A 22,129-nucleotide genomic window follows, 5' to 3' on the forward strand; every position below is an offset into this window, starting at 1 on the left:
AATTAAGCCTGTGGGTGGTACTTACCCACTGTGAACAGTCAGCATAACCACAGACTAGGCACACACCTCACTGATTAAAACAAACCCATCCAGGCAACATTATATTCATTGAACATTATATAAGCCAGGTATTGCTACTGCAAAACCTCTTGTTCAGACAAACCCTGGCTTATGTACAGCCACTGGTAGATTAAAACAAAACAAAACAAAATGAAACACTATTCATTCTTGTATAACTTCATATGTGAATACATTTTTTTTACCATATAACACCAAGTGTCCTACCCATCCCCAATACATTTTAATAAATTAAACTATTTGGGTGCATATGCATTTGTTCATGCATCTACAAGATGAGTGTAGCTAGACAATGACTTCCAGGAGTCAGTTTTCTCCTTCTACTATGTGGCATCCAGTGAACAAAATCAGATCAATGGGTGTGGCAGCAAATGCCTTTACCAGCTGAGCCTTTCATTGGACCCCATTCCTAAATTTTGAGGTAGCTTCCATAAGTAAACCTGCCAGACAGGCTCAGTAGCTTTCAGAGCCAGCAAGGTCAACTTCTGAGGTCTTGCTTGGATCAAGCCTCTGGAGAGAAAAAGTTCCCACCCTAACTTCTCTAGTCAGAAACAGTAAGAAACTTCCTCCACCTACAGTTCTTAGAATTGCCTTAGCCAAGTGTTGGAGGAAAGGCAGTTTACTAGCTTGGAACAATAGGAGTCCACCCATGCAAGGAAACCAGCTGTTGACAGGAATTATAGCGGTGAAGTGTATGAGGCATTGACATGCCTTGAATTTGGTTTGTCCCTAAGGGTTCATGTAGAAGCTGAGTTTTCAATGGGCAATGTTAGAAGTGAAAGGAATTGAGAGGCAAAGCTTGATGGAAGGCTCTCAGGTCACTGTTGTGTCCAAAGAAGAAATTTTGGTAGATAGATCCTGACTTACAAGAGGCTTTTTATGTAGGGCCAGCCAATCACTCCTTGGCTCTCACCTTGTACACAGTGCATGATGCCTTTGTGATACTGCAATGAAGTCATTACCAGAGCTAAGCAGAATAAAACTATCACCTACCAACTATATTCCTTCCCACTCCCTTTTGAGATGGGATCTGTTGTGTGTTCTCTATGGGTGGGTCAGTCATGACTATTACTATCTTATTCAGGGAGGTTTGTTCATGTGCAGGAGACCCTCAAGAGATCCAGCCTACTAACTTTCTCTCCTAAGGAAAGAGGGAAGGTGCATGTGGCTCTCAAGACTCCCAAGAGACTCACAGGTTTCACAGGAATCACAGTGCTGATGGAGCTCGTGGAGTTCACAAGCCTTCACAAGATTCTCAGAAATCACTCACCGTTCTGAAGTTATACGGTAATAATCCATGCAAGGACAACCATGCTGGTTAAAAGGATAGTAGTCCTTTATTGGCCAGTGACCAAAAGCTTGCACATGCTTCAGTTTCTTGGTACCAAAGCTCAGGGGGTACAGCCTTTTTAAAGACAAAAAGTACAAAGAACATAATTTATATCAATGTTAGATGAGGATCAGAGCAAACCTCAAAACATACATTTCTAGCAGAACATAGTAATTATTTCAAACACAACATGTCATTTATTTTTGGCTTCTACCCATCTTTAGTTATTTTAGTTTATGTTAAGTTTATATAAGCATTACTTACTTTGGCTAATACCTCTGGGCTATATAGTCAAGGTCATGGAAATCTCAAATGTGTTGCCAAGGTATATGAAACTGTTGTGGGGGTAAAAAGCTAAGACCAGCCTAAGCCAACACAAAATGGAGTCAGGACAAGATGGTATTACCTTAGTCACTTCAATATATGAGATGAACAATTAACAGGAGGGAACTCTTCAGCAGTGTAGCTGCCTAAAACTTATTCAGATGCTTCAGTCCCCAAATCAATCTTCATTTGCTAAGAATGGACCTTTTGCTTGGAATCCTGGACACACAATCATAAAAGAAACTATATGCAAGGTTGTAAGATACAGAAAAATCAGGCTGGGACTGAGCTAGAAGTTCCCTGTTGGCTAGCATTTGTAGTCCCAAAAGGTGCCATGCAGGTGACAGGAGAGTGGTCACCAATGGTCCACCTTTGCTATGGACCCTTGCATATTACATTGCTGGCATGCCTTGTGCTCCTGCTGCTGCAATTTAGGACAACTGTTACTTTCCAACTGTATTTAAAGTCAGGTATTTAGAAGAGGGACTCATGTTTGGCACCATAAACCTGAGGTAGGGAAACCAATATCCTGTAAGGTGGCTACAGCTATTGTTTTGTTAGATAGGTATAATGTGTTTATCAAATTATTTTCTAATCATTTGCGTTTGTGTCCATAGATGACTCAGCTGTCAGCTGTAGTGGAAGGAAGCACCTTACAGTAACTGGCGGCAGTTACTGCATATGCTCTTATGAAATCAAAATGCTGGTGGCATAGCAGCCTAATGTTCAACCATAAATGGAACAATCTGATCACCCCATTCCCATCAAGATTCACCTACAGAATAGAGGCGAATAACATAAGAGCTGGAGGATGATGGTGTGTAATGTATGTCTTCTTCAGGTTGAACACAACCATTGCCCTCAATTGGAGTAGCTGTAATTACCCTCCTGAGATGAAGACTGTTACTATCCACTCACGGATAGCCAGAGAGGGCTCAGGAGGCTCACAATGCTGACAAGATCCTCATGAGGTCTGTCTTCTATGAGGTTATGTAAGAGGTCAACCGTTGACTAGGAAGAGGGACTCTTCAGTAATGTGCCTGCCCAGGTGTGATGGCTATTCTTGGCTGTCATTTTGACACATCTTGGAAGTGGAACCCTCAGTGAGGAACTGCCTCCATCAAACTGGCCTGCAGACATGTCTGGGCAGCATTTTCTTGATTGCTAATTGATGCAAGAGGGCCCAGTGCACTGTGAGTCAGTTCCATCCCTAAGCAGGTGCAAGGCAGCTGAATGTGAACCTGAGAGCAGGCCTCAGCTTCTCTAGATGATCTGTAAGATGATGTTCAGACCTTTCCCCCCCTCCCCAACTTGTTTTTGGTCAGAGTTAATTTATCAAGGCAACAGAAAGATAACTAGAACACCGGGAGATTCACACAGTGCATGCAACCCATGGGGTGCTCTCCAGCGTTGTGGTTGGCCATAAAGCCTAGGGGACTTGCCAGTGGTGTAGCTGTCTTTTGAGCCAGGCATGGATGCTCCTGTCACTCCCATAAACTCTACAGTTTACCAATATGGACTGAACAGAACCCTTTCTTTGGTCTATTGGTGTCTAGCTGAGGTGAATAGGATTTTTTTTTTAATATCTCCCCTGGAAGTCATCAAAGGTGACTTGACCTTGCACCCACAATTCCCCTGCCTCAGGCTACCAAGTGCTAGCATTAAAGGCTAAATCTATCATCTTTATGAAATTAGTCAGCTTCAGGTATTGCTATGAATAACAGAAAATAGATTACTCTGTAGTACGACACTGCTTGTAAACTCAAGCAGATTACAAGTTCTTGTGTATTCTAAATACATAATCTGCTACTGTTTTTATTAGTAGTAAAACAACCATGATGTATCAAACCAACTAACCTGCAATTCAAAATACTGGTGAAACCTCACAACACACATTATGAAGAGTGACTGAAGAACTATATTCCCAAGTGGCCTGTCTTTACTACAGTAGGTTTCTTAGCACAAACTTTGATCTACCAAAATGAATTTTTACTTTAAGTTGCATGAGGTTAAAAATTTAAGAGTTAGTTGTCCTGTATCCTCTTGGAACAAAATGAAGCAGTTATGACTAAGAATCAGAGACAACTCAGTTTTTGCTTACAATTATTTTTTTTAAGCCAGGCGGTGGTGGTGCACGCCTTTAATCTCAGCACTTGGGAGGCAGAGGCAGGTGGATTTCTGAGTTCAAGGCCAGCCTGGTCTACAGAGTGAGTTCCAGGACAGCAAGGGCTACACAGAGAAACCCTGTCTCGAAAAACCAAAAAAAAAAAAAAAAAAAAAAAAAAAAAACCCAAAAAAATATTTTTTTTTTTTTACAAAAATGCCTTCCAACATGAACTACAAATATTTGACTCAATCAGGTACTAATCTCAAGATCTAGTATACTAGGTGACTGGCCTGGCCAGTTCTTCTCTGCTGTGCTCTAGAACTTACCAGACAGAGCAAATCCTACCCAGAGGCCAATAGGACCCAGGGTGTACCTGACCCAGACCAGTGGGAACAGAATTTGGTACTGGGAATGAAGGCATGCTTAAGAGAGTTAGAAGGAGCACTGAGGGTCCCGGGGCCTCCTTGGGCCCAGAGAGCAGCTATCTTAATAAATACCTCTGTGCTTTGTCACTGAGTATGGCTTGGCTGTAGCAGATCATGTGTGCTAGTCTAATTGGTTAAGAAAGTTCAGCCTACAATTTTGTGACACATGTTTTATTCATAGGGGATTAAAATTCTGGCATATACATGACACAGACATTAAATACACTTTCCATGATAGAAATTATGATATTGTCCACCAAAATGCCTCAATTCCAATCACATAATGAATATGCTAAAATGGTATGCCTGGGGAGAAGAGGCCTGAATGGCATTTTTGTTTTCTGTTCTAAGTAACTTCTAAATGCATTGAAGAAATAATAATTTAATTTTCAAAAAGCTTTTAATAAACAAATTCAGAGTAAAATTAGTTGAAATATTTATAATATGATTTCATCATTACACAGTATTTTCAATATACAATCAAGATGACACTGCAAAGGAAAAAGAAAGAATCTATTGCACCCACAAGTAGAAAGGCTTTATTTTAGTGGTGGTGTTGTGTGTCCATATAAACATTTACACTGTAGTAAACACTGGGTCCTATAGGTAATGCAGCATTATGGGAAGTGTCCCATGAGTTCCTCATGCACAGGCTCATCTTGCCATTGTCCTACCACAGTAATTCTCAGACAGCCAGTCTCTCTCTCTTCCACACACTTCAAGGAGTGATATTCTTCATCAAGTGCACTCAACATTTACAATTTACACAACAGGACTCTTCCTGCTTGTTCAGCCACATCTTTTCCTGATGGTGTTTCCATCTTAGTGTCCTGTCAAGTAGTCTTGTGTAGAGTCTGAAGCAAAAGAGTCAGCATCCTCATTATCTGAGTCCTCACTGCTGTCATCAGCAGCTGGCTCTCCAGTGAGCGCTATGCGAGCATAGTCATCTGTGTCTATGGACTTGCAAAAGTGGATGGCATACTTCAGCTTCTCCTCAAGCACCTGCTTGCAGGAATACCTGGGCAACTTTAGCAGAAAGAAGCATGTGTAGGATTCTGGAAGGAAGTGATCAGGAGGGTTGTATTTATCCAAGACCTGTTGGTAGAGAATATTAATAAGAGATTGTGGTGCGAATAAGTAAACTCTGCATTTACTTCACTGTGTTCACATCATTCTTATAGAATCTGTTTATTTGGCTAGAAATAAAAGCATTAAGAAAATGTAGAATTGGACCAATTTTAGATATATGAAAAAATTAACTCAACCCTAGGACCAGCAATAAGAGAAGCAAACCAATTTTACTGTGACCATTGATCATCACCAAGCACTCAAATGAAGGTGGTCAATGGAACAGTCCAACCCATTGTCTCCTACTGGTGTAGGTAAAGTCCTGTCACCTAGCTGACACCAGTCTATGAATGGGGCATGAGACTGGGGTCCACCACTTGACCATTAGAGGACATTCTTTCTAAGACCACCACCTACAGATCAAGATACTTGAAATAAACAAAAACAAATCTTTATTGTTGTTTTAGAAACACTGCTATCAAAGATGTTCCTTAAAGATGGATATTTATCAAAATATTTGGATATTTATCAAAATAATGGATATTTACAGGGAAATCTTACAGTGCAGTGTGGCACAGATGGCATGCTACTGAGGATGGCTGCTTCCCATGTCTGACTGTCCTGTATTGTCATTTTCTGACCAAGATTCTATCTGAGAAACCATACTACATTTAAGTGTCATGCTTTCTTGGTGTTCCCTTATCTGTGATTATTTATTGTTGGTCTCTTTAATTATAAAATGATTTATTAAGTGAAGACAGAATTTTACAAACATTAAGGATTCTTTAAATAAATATAATTGAATCAAATTAAACTGTAGCTGTGTGTGGCTAATAGGACAACATGTATTCAGGAGAAGGATGCATCATAAAATGTCCCTTTTTGGAAACCTAGTACAGATGTGTCTACCACAGTCTCAGGACAAAGAAGAGTGTTAGGTCTGGTTTTCCCTCCTCAGTGACCTTAAAAGGTAAACTGAGTTTGTTTAAATCACCAGACCATTGAGTTCTAGACAAAACAAATTTGTTCTCAAATGTATGAGCAAGCTCATTTTTCTTTGCTACTAGCATAATATTTAGTGATCTATTTGATCCAACTAGAAAATCAAACAAGTGCTTTTGAAGTATGTGTATTCAAATTCTATATGCTGGTGTTAACAATAATATGTACTGGTTATGACATAGATACATTCTGCAAAAATAGGCTGTAGTAGTCAAGACCTTTAATTGTAAAATTCAAAGACTTCAAATTATAGGAGTTAGGTATTTCCCATTTTCATTGTACAGAATCTATTTTTTCACTGCTCTGGAGCAGAAAACACACAAGTCACTTCCACTGATGTCAATACAGAGCTCTCTGAACCTGGTGAGGAGCTTACCTGGATGACAAAGTCTCTGCCCCGGAAGTCAGCAATGGTCCTGGGCAGCCTTGTCCGGCCCCATACAAAGCGAAGAAAGAGGGAGCGTTCCGTGTTAGAGAAAGATTCCATCACTTCCCAGAACCACTGAACCAAGGATGCAGAAGGCTCAATCCCTTTATACGTTGCCACTGACTTTAAAAGATGCAGTGGGATGTCTGGGCTCCCACACACCTAGGAAAAACATCCTATTAGAACAGGCTCTCACTTCCATCTTTTTTTTTTTTCATTTCAACATGAATCCAATCCTCTGTTTCCTATAGTCTCAGGAGGACATGTGCACCACCCTGCACCTCAGCATCTAGTGGATAAGCTGTGTTATCATTTCATTCACTATCACAGTCAAGCCTTAGCTTTCCAAAAGGAAGGTTTTAAGTAAAATATCAAATGAGCGGGCTAGTGTACCAAGGCACCTCTAGACAGCACAGAGCAGCCACATACCATTGTCTCCAGTTCGTAGCCAGTGAAGAGAGAGAGAAGGGGCACAGGTACGACTCGAGCCATGCCTTCCCGGACTGCAGCCACTTGTTCGTCAAACTCATGGAGTCTAAAAACACAAACAACAAATCTTCCTTACGCCTAGACATTTACCGGGTTCCTTGTTCTGGTGCTACCTAGCTTTACACACACATACTGCTGCCACACACGCCACAGGAGAGGACGGAGAGAATGGCTCTGGTGATGCTCTTCATACACAACACTACTGGGAGCGTGCCTAAACTGGTGCACAGGACATAACCTCAATGATGAACTACAGCCACACACACTATCAGGTGTCAGTGCTGGGTACGATAGTGCCACACCTCACAGAAGCTATAACGTCAAGGTACAGGCACACTTGGGTCTGAGGTAGGCTACTCTATGTTGGTATGGCCCCAACTATATCTCTGTGGGGTCTCCTAAATGAGAACATTACACTTACCAAACTATTTTACTGAAACCTAGAAATTTCAAGTGGGAATAAGTACTCTGAACACAAGTCACCAAATAAAATTTATAACAAAGATTGATAATAGTTGAACAAAAATAAGTATATTTTTATGATACATCTAAAAAAGCCATAAATACCCATAAACACTCAAACTATAATCTGCTACTTTTATTATTTATTAAGTCAAAGCAATGAGGAGCCAGATAATCACAGACCTGTAGCTTACTGCCAGCCTGACATACTCCGCACGATTGTCCACGGTGATGTGCGTGTGCTTGGAGCTCAGCTGGATGTCCTGGCCACTGGCACTCGGCACGGTGAATGGCAAGCTCATTGCCTCAAATTCCTCTGAAGTGGCTTCATTGTCACGAATGTACATAAGCCCAGGAATAAAATCTTTATCAACCTGTTAAAGAGAAATACAGTATATATGCTAAACCTCGGCTGATTCCCTATCATAGAGCCCAAGTACAGCCAGCCATATCTAACTTAATCTGAAGAAGAAGAAAAAAAGATTTCTGCAGGGAAGTACTTCACCCAAGGAGCTAAAGAAAGATCCAGAGAGTTCTTTAATATTCTGCTGTACTGCTGAGAAAATAAGTTGTGGGTGACTGATACTCCACTAAACCCTAAAGGGCATAAAAAGCAACGTGGCTCAGGGATAGCAGATTGTGGCTGTCCTATCAGTCCCCTTCCTGGGAACCTGAGGTGTAGCCCAGCTCTGCATATGACAGTGATCTCCTTGTCTGTCAGGCTACATCAGTTGCTAAGCAAAACAAAGTGCATATTATACCAACCCTCTCAGATCCACACTTTTCTCTGCTCTAGGGAGTTGTCAGAGGCCAGCTGCTTTCATATACCCACGAGTGTTCTCAGAAATCCAGAGAAGCCCAAGCCCCTTAACAAGACCCACAGCCCAGATAAATTACCTCACTCAGGTCTGCAATGGTGAGGCTCATCCCAGCCAGCTGCTTCCATACAGGCTCAGCAAGGTTCAAACTCAGCGGACTCCCAGTTCGGATGGCAATGCCCAATAACACCCCTGATTGTTTAAAGCAGAAGGTCAGAATACTTGAAATAGATGAAAAGTTGCTTCTTGCTTGCTCAAACACACCTTGGAATATCAGCTCTGCACTGAGACCATGGAGCCTTCTCAACCAGAACTACCCAAACTGAGAGCTAGCCCTACCTCAAGACATCAGGTCCTACTCAAAACTCACTCCTTTTCTTCCCATAATGCAAACTGCTAACTCTTATTCTTTTCATAGACAGGATTAACCCACAGTAAGCCAACTCTTGTCCCTTTGATGGCAAAGCCAAGAGATGGATTCCTCCACGAAGGTGGATTCTCTGATAACAGGTAATGGTAGGATGACGAGCCCTGTGACAGCATTCTGCACAGACCTAGACAAAGAGTGACAGGCTTACTGCCAATGCCATCTTTCTCCATGTATTGCTGAGTTCCAGGTATGTTTAGAACACAAACAGTATTTCAGATCCTCTGCATGTCAAAGAAAGCATACAGCATTGAACACATAGTCACACGCTGCCTAACTATAAGTCCCTATACAAAGACCTATAAGATCTATATCAAGTCCTTAACACAAAGTACAAAGTGAACCTTTTCTCTTCCATAAGGTTGATAAATGCATAAAAATCACTGCACATCACTTTCATCACCAATGTCTCAAAAGCTAAACATAGGTATTTATAATACCCAAGGCTGCCTTGAGATAGACAAGCAATGCTACAAGCCCTCCACAGCAGTATGACACACAACGGAGACCCACCTAGGAATCGGAACATACTGCAGTGCACGGGTGCACGGGTGGCAGGGTTCAATAGGTAACAGTCTCTGTTGGCACCAGACTCGTCCCTGCCATTGGGAGTCACAATCAGAAGAGGGGTAAGTCCATTTTGTAGTTCCTCACAAATCTCTGCTATGGACTCACTGTAGCCACCACCACAGTCATCCACGGATTCACCTGGAGAGAAAGGAAAGGAGAATCAGCACCAGACAGGCCACCCAACACCACCTGCAGAACAGCACCAGGAAGATGGCTACTCTCAACCTCTGCACGGGATACTCATAGTACTGCTCAGCCTGCTATCCCCCAGGCTCTCTCCTCCCTCCCAAGCAAGTAAAGTCTACAGATATGCACAGAAAATCTCACCAACAAACTTGACTTTCCAGACTCGGTGAGGAAGGAGAAGGCTATCGGGACTGAAGGAGCTCATCTTAGCACACATCTGCCCAAAGACAGACTTGGTGCCATCCGGACCAGCTAACCCTCCTTTACTCCGGGAGCGTTTAACCTAGAGAGGAAATGAATGAAAAGCCTAAGACACGGGGGCAGCAGAAAATGCATAGCCTGGAAGCAGCTGTAAAGAAGCCTGTCTATAAGATCCTCAAATCTCCTCCCCTTCACTCTATACTGAGACACTCTGTACCTGGGGATTGGTCTGCCCTAACACCTCACACACACTTCGGTTCCTTCTAAGTTAATACCTGACTTCTGCCAAAAGCAGGTCCCAAAAGGAGGGGCAGTTACTTTACTACCTCTAGCAAACAAAAACAAATCCCTGGACATAGAAACAGAAGGCTTTGCCTAATGGACCCTGCACCCTACTCCTGGACTTCTCCACAGCTCCAGTTCTGAGTCAGCAGCAAACTTGGTATGTTCCTTACCATAGCGCCGATGTGCTAGGAACTGAGGCACACAGATCCCTACTGCAAGCACTACACACAACAAAACTATTTAGGCAACTCCACCATAGGCATGAGGTCATTGGTGACAGACATCACAGCAGCCTAACTGTGGCATCTGAACAAATATACTTTCTAGCAATGATGTATGCCATCATCACTATTCACACAGGGCTGGAGGCAAGGTAGTGTTCATAACTGGCTTGCAACACTGCCTTTGTTTGGACTTTCATACTTGGCTCCATCAATGGCTACAACTCTAACTACCACTGCTTCACTACACAGTCCTTCTTGTGAACTGAGACAGAAGTACAGAACTTACACCTATACAAAGTTCTCTAAAGGCCAAGACCAGATGTCCCACTGCAGCCATGGTATGCACCTCCCTTTATTCACTGTGCTGAGTTGGGTGCCACTCAAGTGACTGCACCTGTCCACCACTCACTCTCCATGTCAATGTTTTTATCCCAAACTAACACCGGAGAAATCAGGCAAAACCTAATGCTGGTGTGGACTTGGCGCCTCATACAGTTTCTCCTATGATCCAATAAATAACCCCCAGCTGTGCTCATGCAAAAATTTAAAACAATTAAATTCAGTAGGTCACATACATATCAAAGGCAGGAAAGTACAGGGGGACCTGTAGAAAAGAAGCAGGTTTCAGCAGCAGGGAGTAGGGTCAGGGGCCATAAGAGAAAGTAATGGGTGGTGTGTGTGTGTGTGTGGGGGGGGGGGGGGGGGGGGAGGGTGGTGACTAAGATTCATTATACAAAAGAAAAACCTCCCCAGGAAAATGAGCTGTGTGTCTGAATCTCTTGAGTCCCTTCCAGCAGGCAGTATTAGTCCTTCCTAAGTCTCAGGAAACTAGTTGAGCACCATGACCATGGCCTCAGGGCAGTATGGCCAATCTGACTCAGCGCTGTCACCTTCAATTCACCTTAGACTGAGTCTGACTTTGGTGGAAAACAATTCGATTCCAACATTTGTAGAGTGCATTCTACCCTTAGGATATAATACTGCACTAACATGCCCAGTGACTGTGGATGATGAAGGCGCCCCAGACGTCAGTCTATGCTGCACTCTGTTCGAAGTATGTTTGTGTGCTTTTTTTCAATCTATCAGTTTTTTTCTTACGCATATTGACCATTTTTAAACACAAAAATAGGGATATAAAGACAAGCAGAAAACCGGTATTATGGAAAATCTGCAAGGAAAAAAGATATCAAGCAGCAGCATGCCCACTTCAGGACTTTATAGGCTCTAAGCAGTCAGTGTGACTCATTGATACCTCCAGCCACAGACATCCCAGTGAGATTCCTGGCTCCAAGGAGTCTGTAGGTCTGTGTAAGACAGGAACTGGACCAGTGTAGTTTTCCTTGTCTTGAAAACTACAGAATGCTCGTCATCCAAGGTGGGGAAATAAAAGCTTTTTTATAGACTGAATTAATCAGCCCATTTATTTGTGAAACTGGAGGACCGAATCACGGCTAGCAATAGATGCCATGACGTTCATCCACTAGAGACACCAGTTCCACCAATGTGGTCACATGTGCTATCCAAGAAAGGACAAGAGTTTGATCTCTTAATCCAAAATGCCCCCAAGTACAATTCAGAAAAAAATTCTTGTCATGTAATCACCATCAGGATAAAAATCATGTGTTAATACAAAGGTTCAGTAACAAAGAATTTGTTCTTCACGGCTCTGTTTCTGATCTGGGAGGCGAGGCTAATTTCATTTGCGTATTAAATGTCAAATGCCATGCGCTAGCATAATCACTGACTGGGATTCCTCTAGGTTTTTAATTAAAAATTTCAAAGTATAAGTTTATGTGTACTTAGAAGCAGTGTTGATTCAGAAATGGCCTGATTTTCCCTTTTTTTCATGAAAAAATGTTAGCAATGATGGCTTATTAAACTGGAAAACTCTCAGAGTCAGGAGGTTACAAGGTTCACAGGAATGTGAACTGTTACAGTAAAAATCCCATCAATTTACAGAGCAACTTAGCTTTGTGCATAACAAATACACAAAGGCCACATAGAAGAGTGGCCATTATCACCCTGTGGGGGAAAAGATGGCTGCTTCCTACTTTACCTTTTAAAAACTTCTCTCTTTGTCTGTGCTTTTGGTGTATGCCAAGTCAATCTTTTCTATTTTCATACAAACAGCGCCTAAACCCTCAGCATCAGAAGACTCCACATAGAAAGCCTGCCCCCTAAGCCCGTGAGTGCTGCCATCCCTCAAGACGGCATGGATATCACTTGTACAACTGTCAGGCGGAGAGAAAGTGCTACCTGGATGCGGTTCAGTTCCACCACAGGCCCGTGCTGGCGATCTCGCACCATAGTTGCTTGTACTACCTTTCTGAAAGCTGCTTCCTAAAACAAGAAAAAACAAACAAGAATTTAGAGCCTGAAATAGAAGTCATGTCTGAGAACCATGCTGCTGTTTTATATCATCTATTTCTGAAAGTCAGACTTCCTTGAGAACAGAAAATGGCTCCTTTTCTGTTCTGTGACAGAGGTCAGTAGCTTAGCAAGCGATGTAGAGAACTGGTGAGCTTACAAGCATGACTGAAGCTCAGCAAAGAGGCACATCCCTCAGGAAGAGCAGACCAGAGGGCTGAGGCCTGGCAAACAGATGCTCCAACTCAGGTCTAGAGGACTGAGGATTCCCTGCCAAACTACAAGTTCAACAGCAACAGGGTCTGATGTTCAAACTCTTAACTGCACCACAGAACAGCTGTTGATCAAGGATCTCATGGGTTCAGCCAGACCTGGGATAGGGAATACACTTAAGCATACCCAGAAAAACACCAGGGTGAACATAGCCAGGACAGTGCTGGTATGATAGTGAGAATCTGGGCATCATCCAGAAAGGGACACTTGAGGGGCATTCAAAGGAAACAGTAGTCTCAGGCCTCTTTGCTCAGGAGGCACCAGTACCCTCTTTTCAGAGCTAGGGAAAGGGAGACCTGCAAGCACAAAGGTCTATAGAGCCTAAGCCACTCTCCTAGATCAAACTCTAAGTAACCCCAGGAAGCAGTAAAGGTAGAAGGAGATTCAAGTTTATTGGTAGAAAAATATCTAGCATCATGGCCCATGCACAGCCTCACCTCTACTTGCTTTCCCGCATGCCCCGGCTTCCCCCTCAGAGCATTTTCCTACTCTGAATCCCTGGCTGCCCAGCTCCACTCCAGTGATAACTGTGCGAATGGCTTTGTTTATTATTTTATTTTATTTTTTGGTTTTTTAGATTTGGTTTTTTCGAGACAGGGTTTCTCTGTGTAGCCCTGGCTGTCCTGGAACTCACTCTGTAGACCAGGCTGGCCTCAAACTCAGAAATCCACCTGCCTCTGCCTCCCAGAGTGCTGGGACTACAGGCGTGTGCCACCACTGCCCGGCTGTTTATTTTTTTAAGAAAAGGTCTTATAACTCCTGCTATCCAATCTATACTAGCTATGAACCCATTATGTAACCTAGGATGGTCTCATACTCACAATTCTCCTGCCTCCACCTTTCAAACCACATCAACTCACTGCTACTCTGAATCAGGGGCACTAAGACTTCATTCCTTTGCACTGTCTCCTCCAACTCCCATCCAGAGACTGTCAATCAGAGGCTGCTCAGCTCGGGGGCCCTGCACACACCCACTGTATGCTGCCCTCTACTGTTACTGCCTGCCTCAGTGCAGGCCCTCCAACACCACTGCCCATGCTGCCCCAGGTTTAACTTAGTGGAAGTCATCCCAGAGGTTATTGCAGCCTGTAGAAAATGCGCTCACGCTACCTCATGTAGGATGCAATCTGTCTATATGTTCTTCCCTCTCTACAAGAAAAGACCTCTGTCCTCTTTGCTACCTACTGTCCCCTTTTCTTTGAAGGGTGAAGATGACAGAATCAACTTTGCCATTATTTAACTACTGGAAAAATAGCTGAAATTAGGTTTCTTCTTTAATCTATTATCAGAGAGAACATCTTCCCTTAGATATCATCTTTACTGCTCAGTACCCTCAGGCACAATAGACATAAAATACACACAGCCCTCCTGTTCACTACAACAGAGCCCACCCTAAAAGAGAATAACTGTTTGGGCATCACAGTAAAACAACTAAATTTCATTTCATCAATAAGAATAGACTATACTCCTTGATAATAACTATATCAAAGAGTCACAGACTTTCTAGGTGGAAGATCTTTAACTCACCTTCTATGTTCCCACACCTCTATATAACGCTGAGTCCCCTCTAAGATCACATTAAGCTTCCTACCAGAAATACAACAGCTTCATCTTTTACTTTCCAGCCAGGGAAGCTCTGATCGATAAAAACATCAATGGGTCAAAACCCATCCCATGCCAAAATCCCTGACTCTGTGGACTTCCTGCCCCTGTTAAATCCTCTCAGCAAGGAATCCCCACCTACACAACCTGACACAGAGACTCTCTCTAAGCTCCCAGCCCTCTACTAGACATAATAGCAGAAGAAATTACCTAAGGACTTCTCCCTCCTGGGTCATTGGAACTGACCAAAAACCTTCAAGGCCAGGCAGGCAGAGAAAACCTTGTGCGTGAGGCTTGGCTTCGTGGCTGTTTTTTTTTTTTTTTTAAGAACATGTTCGAGTACTTAGAAATAGCTGGCATGTAGGAGATACTCAAAGGCCACTTGCTGAATGAAAAGAGTCTGTATCTACAGTCAACAGAATACAGATTTTTGTTGACTGGAAGTTTGCTGATAGCCACAGTGATCCTGACCTATAGACTGCTACAAAGTACCTTTCCCTGAGATATTAAGATCCCTCGCAGTGTGTCAAAGCCAACTGAGGGCCCAAGTCCAGTTTCATCAAGAGAGCCCTCTAGGTCAAACATGGGGATGCAGGGACAGAAGAGCTCTGAGATGTGATGCAGCAGCAGCAGTCGGTTCCGTAGGGCAATGATGGGGATCTCTTGTAAATGGTTGTACTCCATGGGTACCTGAAACATCAGTTTCATTGAGTCCATTAAGTAGCAAAGCAAAGAAAGCCAAAAAAAACAGCATTATTATTTCTGAGATTAGTCTGTAAAATTCATCATATTCTTTCTAGCTAGCTAGTTTGATCATTTAAGATAAATAAACATTGAAGAATGTTATAAAAATTAGTTTACAGAAATAAAAAACATGTAAGCCATATCTAAAGCAATCACTTTATATAGTTACAAAATGTAAAAAAGGCAACACATTGTTGGACAAATGATGTTAGTTGGTATAAGTATTAAGGCTATTTTTCTCTACTTTTTTTTTTCTGTGCTGGGGATTGAACCCAGGACCTCATGCATGCCCAGTAAGTAAGCATTTTATCACTGAGTTGTGCTCCTAGCTCAGTATTACAGTTCGTAATAGCACTGTTTCATAGTATTACAAACTGAACTGTTTTCAGTGAAACACCTCTGTAAATATATAATGAAAATATGAGCCATTTATGGCCATTACCTGCATGATAGCTAGCTGTCAAAATGTGCCCGAATTCTAGCACGCCTACCCAGCTAGCACTGACCTGTGCAGGGAGCTTGCCGGCGCTTGCTGGCTTGCTGGTTGACCAGGCAAGGGTGTGTGCAGAACCACAGGCCACACGGTTGACCTTCTTACCCTGAAGGGCAGCTACCAATCGTGGTCTCTGAATAGCATTTGTTGTTCCATCTCCTAGCTGCCCCTCATCATTGTCACCCCATGTGTAAACTTCACCTAAACAAAGTAAATTTAAAGAACTTAGGTTACAGGAGCAGTGAGTATACAATTCCAGTGTCTTCCTATCACAACAGTAGTACTTACTACCCTTCTGTTTTGTCTTAGTGCTCGCCTCTCTAAGCACCAGCTTCTAGAAGTCAGCACACACTAACCAATCATGTATCTAAAGAGGTTAAGAACACTTCCCAGGACTCTCTACAATACCTGTTAGCCAAAACTCTAGTCTGGTCTGGTTTATTAGTTCTGGACCTAGTATGTAACAGCAGCATTTCTCCATCAGAACAAATAATATGAAACTTAGGAAAATATTCCTAACAACCTAGACAGCTCCTGAATGCTAGACAGATGAAGAAAACTCAGTCTTTAAGATAAACAAAATCCATATTTCCTAAAGATATGTACCCTTCCCTAGTTATTCATAATCTAGGCAAAGGCTTCATCACTTATAAAATTCATTATATATTCTGGGTCCATGCTGGACCTAAACTGTGAAGTACCATCATTAAAAAAAAAAAGGTCTAAATGAAAGGTCATGTGTTGAGTGGACCAGATACGAGGCTTTTATTCTTTGACAATATAAAATGCAGTCTCCTCAGGACAGATCATTCAGCCTGTCCTGAGGGACAGGACAGTCTCAAATAAGATGCCTGTGTGATGAAAAGCAATGCTATGTCTTGCCTCTTACTGCTCTCTAAGAATACAGTTATAAAGTCATAGGGTGAGTGAATGACCATGAGTCCTCAGAAGACATCTCTGCAAAGGTGCACACAGACAAGCAAGGCATCGAGGTTGAGAAAAGGAAGCTTCCCTACTGGGATAACCCATTGCATCTACCATGTGGCTCTATAGCAGCCTATGACAAAGCAAGAGTCCACAGAGGGGAGGACAAAATGCTTGTTTCCTAGTTCTAATCAATAAGAGTGCCCAGACAACATGGATCCCTATTTCAATGATCATACTCATCCTCTGAATCTTTTACATGCTGCTCTCTCTAAAGGAACAAGAGTTCCTAAGGAAACAGCCAAAGAAGGCTCAGAAACATGAAAGATAGAGTGAGACGACCATCTTTTGTCCCAAGAAGCATATATTAGTAAGGAATCACATAAGGAGATAAAAATTAGCCAAACAGGACATAATTGGAATGTCAATATAACTAACAGTATTTAATGGAATCCAGGTTTATCACTAAAAGAGAAAGGAGTTGTAAATGTAGACAGAGAAAAGGCCAGAAAAATGTCTGGTACTGAACTATGTCAGGAAGCCATGGGTCCCACATAAACACAACTACATGATTCAATTCTCACTACCACCTAGGACAAATGATAACAAATAAGCTAAGAAAATACTGGATGAGAAAATGGACATTCAAGTAGATTTTTTATTTTTTCATACAAATACTTAGTAAGTACAAAACATTTCCACAGAGGAAAACCGGGGCAGATCTAAATTTAAGCAAGTAGCTGATGTTGTTAAAACGAGTGATGGGACAAAACAAAAAATCCTGAGAGTTACTTAAAAGGAAGAATTAATAACAAAAGCAGAGAGACACTTTCTACATTCCCAGGCCCTGTCTTTTTGTATGTAGAAATCTGAGTTTTCTCTCCAGATCCCAAGACCCTCTATCCACCCTACTCTGGGCTCTGGTATCAAGTGTCCAGTATCTAGGCACACCAGCCCTGGTCTCTCAGGACCTGGGATCACAGGCATCCTGGATCTACAGCACCAATGTTGAGCTTCCAGCAGATGTCAGCCCCCTGGATACCCTCAAGTCTTCCTAGAGCCAAAGACACTTAAGTCCTAACCTGAAGAACTCCTAGATCCAAAATGTCCAGCCTCCCCCAATCCCAAAACTCTAACCCAGGGCTCTCAACACCCGTCTTTTGGGAATCCAGGACTATAAGGAAAAATAAAGGAGCTTCAGCACACAGAACAACACTCCAGCCTCCAAGAGCCTGTGGCAACTCCAAGGCCCCTTCCAAAGTTTCAGCCTCAGTTTTCTAGGCTCTCAAGGCACTCCCTGATCGCAGCTCAGCTAACTGCTGATCAAACAAAGGCTGACTCCAAGGGAGCAGAGGCTGTGGATGCTAGGACAAATGGGTGGCCCAGCACTGGGCTCAAGACAGGACCACAGTGCATTAGCAGGTGGTTGCAGCAGTTCCCAGGACTACTGCATTCAAGCCCAACTGCTAGTGCTGTTCACAGTGGTGGCTGGCATGGTACTGGTGCCAGTGGTCTTAGTGGCAGATGGTGCTGAAGCACTGTGGACAACCATCTCCTCACCCGCAGTGTTCACTCACTTAGCCACCTTCACCTTCCTCACCTTCTCCAGAGAGCTGCTGCTATGCCTTGTTTGCAGCCTGATTGGAGGTGCCACTAGCCTAGGCATGAGAGGCCTTGGTGCATGGCTGCTGCTCCTTTACTGTGTACTCAGGGTGGGCTTATCTCTGGTACTGCCGCTGGGCACCTTTACCACCATCAAAGGCTTTCCTGGAGACACCAGGAGGGCTGGATTCCTCCTAGAGCTTGTGAGGAATATTTCCTCCTCCAATCTGGTGTTTGCTGCATTCCACTCTTAAGCTACCTCATCTGTCCCCAGAGACACAGATCTATCAACAGTACATCTAGCTGCCACCTGTACACAAAGAGAGATCAAGGCAACCAGTTTCCAGCTGGGATGAGGTAGAGCATGAACATCCCGGATCTGGTACTGTTTGTTATCTAGCCTCATTCCTTTCACTGAAGCTTTCAATGATGCCACCATGGTTCTGCTCTCCTGGGCTATGTGGTAGGCCCCCATGGATATTTTGTCCCTTGTGTCCAGCAAGACTGTGGAGAAATACATTTACCAACTCTTCATGAGCCTCAGTGTTCAAACCTGCCTGCTGGGCCACTCCATCCACAGGTATGATAGCTACAGACTACAGTAAGAATCTGTACTGGGATGGACAATGTTCACTTGGCACAACCAAAGCTCCACACCCCAGAGGAAACCAGCTATCAGCACAGACCACACTATACAAACAGTTCAGGCACCCTGAGCCCACTCAGCATCTGAGGAAGGAGGGAGCCCTGTCAGGATAGAGTTCCTAGATGCTAAGGACTGACCCACAGGACGCCTGTCTGAGGACAGTATCTCAGGTCTTTCTGCAAAGACACACAACATATTTATGAGGGTAACACAGAAGACTGAAGATGAGGGGGTCAAACCCTGCCCTCAGTCTCTAGAACTACAATTCGAATTATGTGAGATAACCTTAGAGTTACAGGCCTCAGCTCTGGAACATCAGGCTTGAACCTACCATCCTCTGTACAGCACACACAGTGCAGGGAGCCAGTGGCAATAGCAATGACTTTCTTCCCCTGCAGTCCTTGAACCTGCCGAGGTCTCCGAACGTGGTCATCGGATCCATGGCCCAGCCGGTGATAATCACCTTTACCCCTGCATTAAAGGAAAACAACGCCACTTACTGGGCTATGGTCATCTATATTCCACTCTACTACCCTGCATGCAGGCAGCTACCCTCAGGGTGTAAGCACTAGACTTCGGCACCTAAATCACATCCTGTCACAGAAGTTAACAAGAAGGTAATTAAAAGTTTCAATGGTTTTAGAGGCTGGAGAGATGGCTCAACAATCAAGAGACCTGTTGTTCTTCCAGCAGACCAGATAACATGATAGATCACTATCATGTCTAAATCAAATTCCAAGGGAACATAATGGCTTTTCTGTCATCTGTGGGCACCAGGAAGGCACAGAGACATACATGCAGACAAAATGCCCATACAAAATTAAAATTTTTAAATATGGTTTTAGTGGGATTGCACACTCTGACATACCATGTATAAACAGCTCCAGACTTGGTAAGAGCAACAGAAAACTGAGATCCACATTCCACTTTAACTACTCCAAGGCCAGTGAGAGAATCAATCTAGAAATGAAAAAGGTGCAATTAGGCAGACTTCATCAAGGTCACTGCTGACTGCTGCAATCACATTGAGACTTAACCAAATTAGTAAGAACTCTGAAAATCTGTACTCACGTAGAATATTTAATACATTGTTAATATCTAACCTAACCAAAGTAACTTCAGGAAGGAAGCAGAAACATGATACAGAAACATGATTCAGAAATATGATACAGTTCCTAAGAACTAGGACATCTTACCAGGTGTTAATAATTAACATACCCTCAATTGACAATCCCGTGACATGCTATGACCCCACGAACACCCAATATATACCCTCTACATTCCATGTCCAGGATCCTGTCAGACCTCATTTATCTGGTCATTGCTTCTTCTCAACCAGCAAACTTTGCTCCGTGTGGTATCTGTGTATGCCTTCCTACTTTATTTCCCATATTTAATTTTAAAATTAACTAAAACCTCATTCTTTTCACTATCTGTCTGGATCTCTTGCCCTGTCACAGTGCCATCAGTAATATCCTCTTCCAGATTTTCCCATGCTCAACATCTTAATATTCAAATGTAAAAAGCCTTCCTTAGTTAATGAAGTCCAATCATTTTCCTTCATAAAAGGGGAAATCCTGAACAACTTATAATGAGGTTGCAATATACCTGTACTGAAAAAAGGAAAGGGCTGCAGGTGACAGAAAGGGATGCCACCTTGAGATAAATATTGAGCATTCTGTGTGAGTAAGGAGTGGATTTTAATTTGATCTTTTTTCTTTTAGAGTCTCATATAATCCAAGTTAAGCCTTGAATTTACAACCTTGAGTACTGTGATTATAGCAAATATTGCTATGCCTCAGTGTGAATTTTCACTTTAAAAACTTAAACCGACTTAAGACTAAAAGTCATTATGGAATCAACAGCAGTTGCACTGAGAACCACAACACCAAAACAACAGCTATGTGGTTGGACCAGGTCTCTCATATGAAAGGTCCCTGGTATGAACCACCTGGTCCGATTCTGCCCCAGGATGCCTATGTCCCGAGACTCTCTGTTCCACATCTGTACAGTAAGAAAGACACTGAGCATACACAAGTCCTAGTCTTCTTTCATAGTACCCCAACTGTACAACATTACAATAATCACATATTACAGGGCACAGAAAAAATTATCTAGCACACTGATCTAATATGACCTAGACACATTACTCCCCTCAATCTCTATAGCCACTTATCAAAGATAGTCAAATCACCTGAAAGCTTTAAGAAATTACTGAGCCAGTCTCAGCACAGGTAGACCCCTAACTTAAGCCTATGAACTTGGTAACACATGGCCTCTTCTCTTTGCTTGAGATCTATCATATCCACTAGAAGCAAGCTCTAGTCTATATCCTACATTAGATGGCCTCAATTTATCACTGTAAACTGAAGTAAGTGGGACCTGTGTTAGCTCTGTATGTCAAGCAGATATACACACTAAACAAAACCACAGGCTCTTTGGAACGCATCTGGATTACATGCCTTTCCCAAGTGAACACAACAGCACCTAAGGTATCCACTGTCCTGGCCCCTCCGGTCCCTTTTTACTCCTACAATGAACAGAATGCACCTAAGAAGCACACTCAAGGAAAAGAAACTGGGGATCTGGGATGCACAGATCAAAAATACCTTCATGGGCACTTTGCAACCATCACTGCCTCCTCTGCCAAGCTTGCCATAGTCTCCATCTCCCCAGGACCAGACAGTATCATCATCAGTGAGGCACAGTGTCTGGGCATCACCACTGCCACACGCAATGTCTATGACACGATGACCCTGTAGCGCTTCCACCTTCAGGAAAAGGAAATGCAGGGTTCAGCAGCTGACAGTAAATAATGATCACAACAAAGGCTTTATAATAATAGTGTTAGCACTTTATGAATGCTTAAGACTTTACAAAGAAAAAAGTTTAATAATTATTTAAGGTAGAAATGCATTCCTCTCTATATATGAACAATATAAATTTATTTAAAGAATATAAATCCGAACTATAGAAAGCAGGCATTAGAGTCGCAGTGAGCAAACCAAACCCCACAATGAAGACTGATCATTCACTCATTTATAGAGAGTGTACC

General features: G+C 42.8%; 1 protein-coding gene across 5 annotated transcripts in view; it reads right to left on the bottom strand.

The window, feature by feature from the left end:
- Positions 1-4,645: 4,645 nt before the first annotated feature.
- Herc2 (HECT and RLD domain containing E3 ubiquitin protein ligase 2) overlaps positions 4,646-22,129 on the bottom strand; it is a 165,344-nt gene continuing 147,860 nt past the window's right edge. For all 5 annotated transcript variants that reach the window (XM_052161590.1, XM_052161599.1, XM_052161565.1 and 2 more), the window contains 13 exons: positions 21,684-21,845; positions 19,943-20,034; positions 19,406-19,545; positions 15,916-16,103; positions 15,158-15,355; positions 12,680-12,763; positions 9,855-9,996; positions 9,471-9,665; positions 8,610-8,722; positions 7,896-8,086; positions 7,191-7,296; positions 6,711-6,923; positions 4,646-5,359 (listed from right to left, as the gene is read on the bottom strand). In XM_052161590.1, coding sequence (XP_052017550.1) covers positions 5,087-5,359; positions 6,711-6,923; positions 7,191-7,296; positions 7,896-8,086; positions 8,610-8,722; positions 9,471-9,665; positions 9,855-9,996; positions 12,680-12,763; positions 15,158-15,355; positions 15,916-16,103; positions 19,406-19,545; positions 19,943-20,034; positions 21,684-21,845 — 2,097 coding nt within the window. In that variant the 3' untranslated portion in view covers positions 4,646-5,086. The remainder of the gene's footprint in view (positions 5,360-6,710; positions 6,924-7,190; positions 7,297-7,895; positions 8,087-8,609; positions 8,723-9,470; positions 9,666-9,854; positions 9,997-12,679; positions 12,764-15,157; positions 15,356-15,915; positions 16,104-19,405; positions 19,546-19,942; positions 20,035-21,683; positions 21,846-22,129) is intronic.

Source organism: Apodemus sylvaticus, chromosome 1, assembly GCF_947179515.1.
Source record: "Apodemus sylvaticus chromosome 1, mApoSyl1.1, whole genome shotgun sequence".
Classification (NCBI taxonomy): domain Eukaryota; kingdom Metazoa; phylum Chordata; class Mammalia; order Rodentia; family Muridae; genus Apodemus; species Apodemus sylvaticus.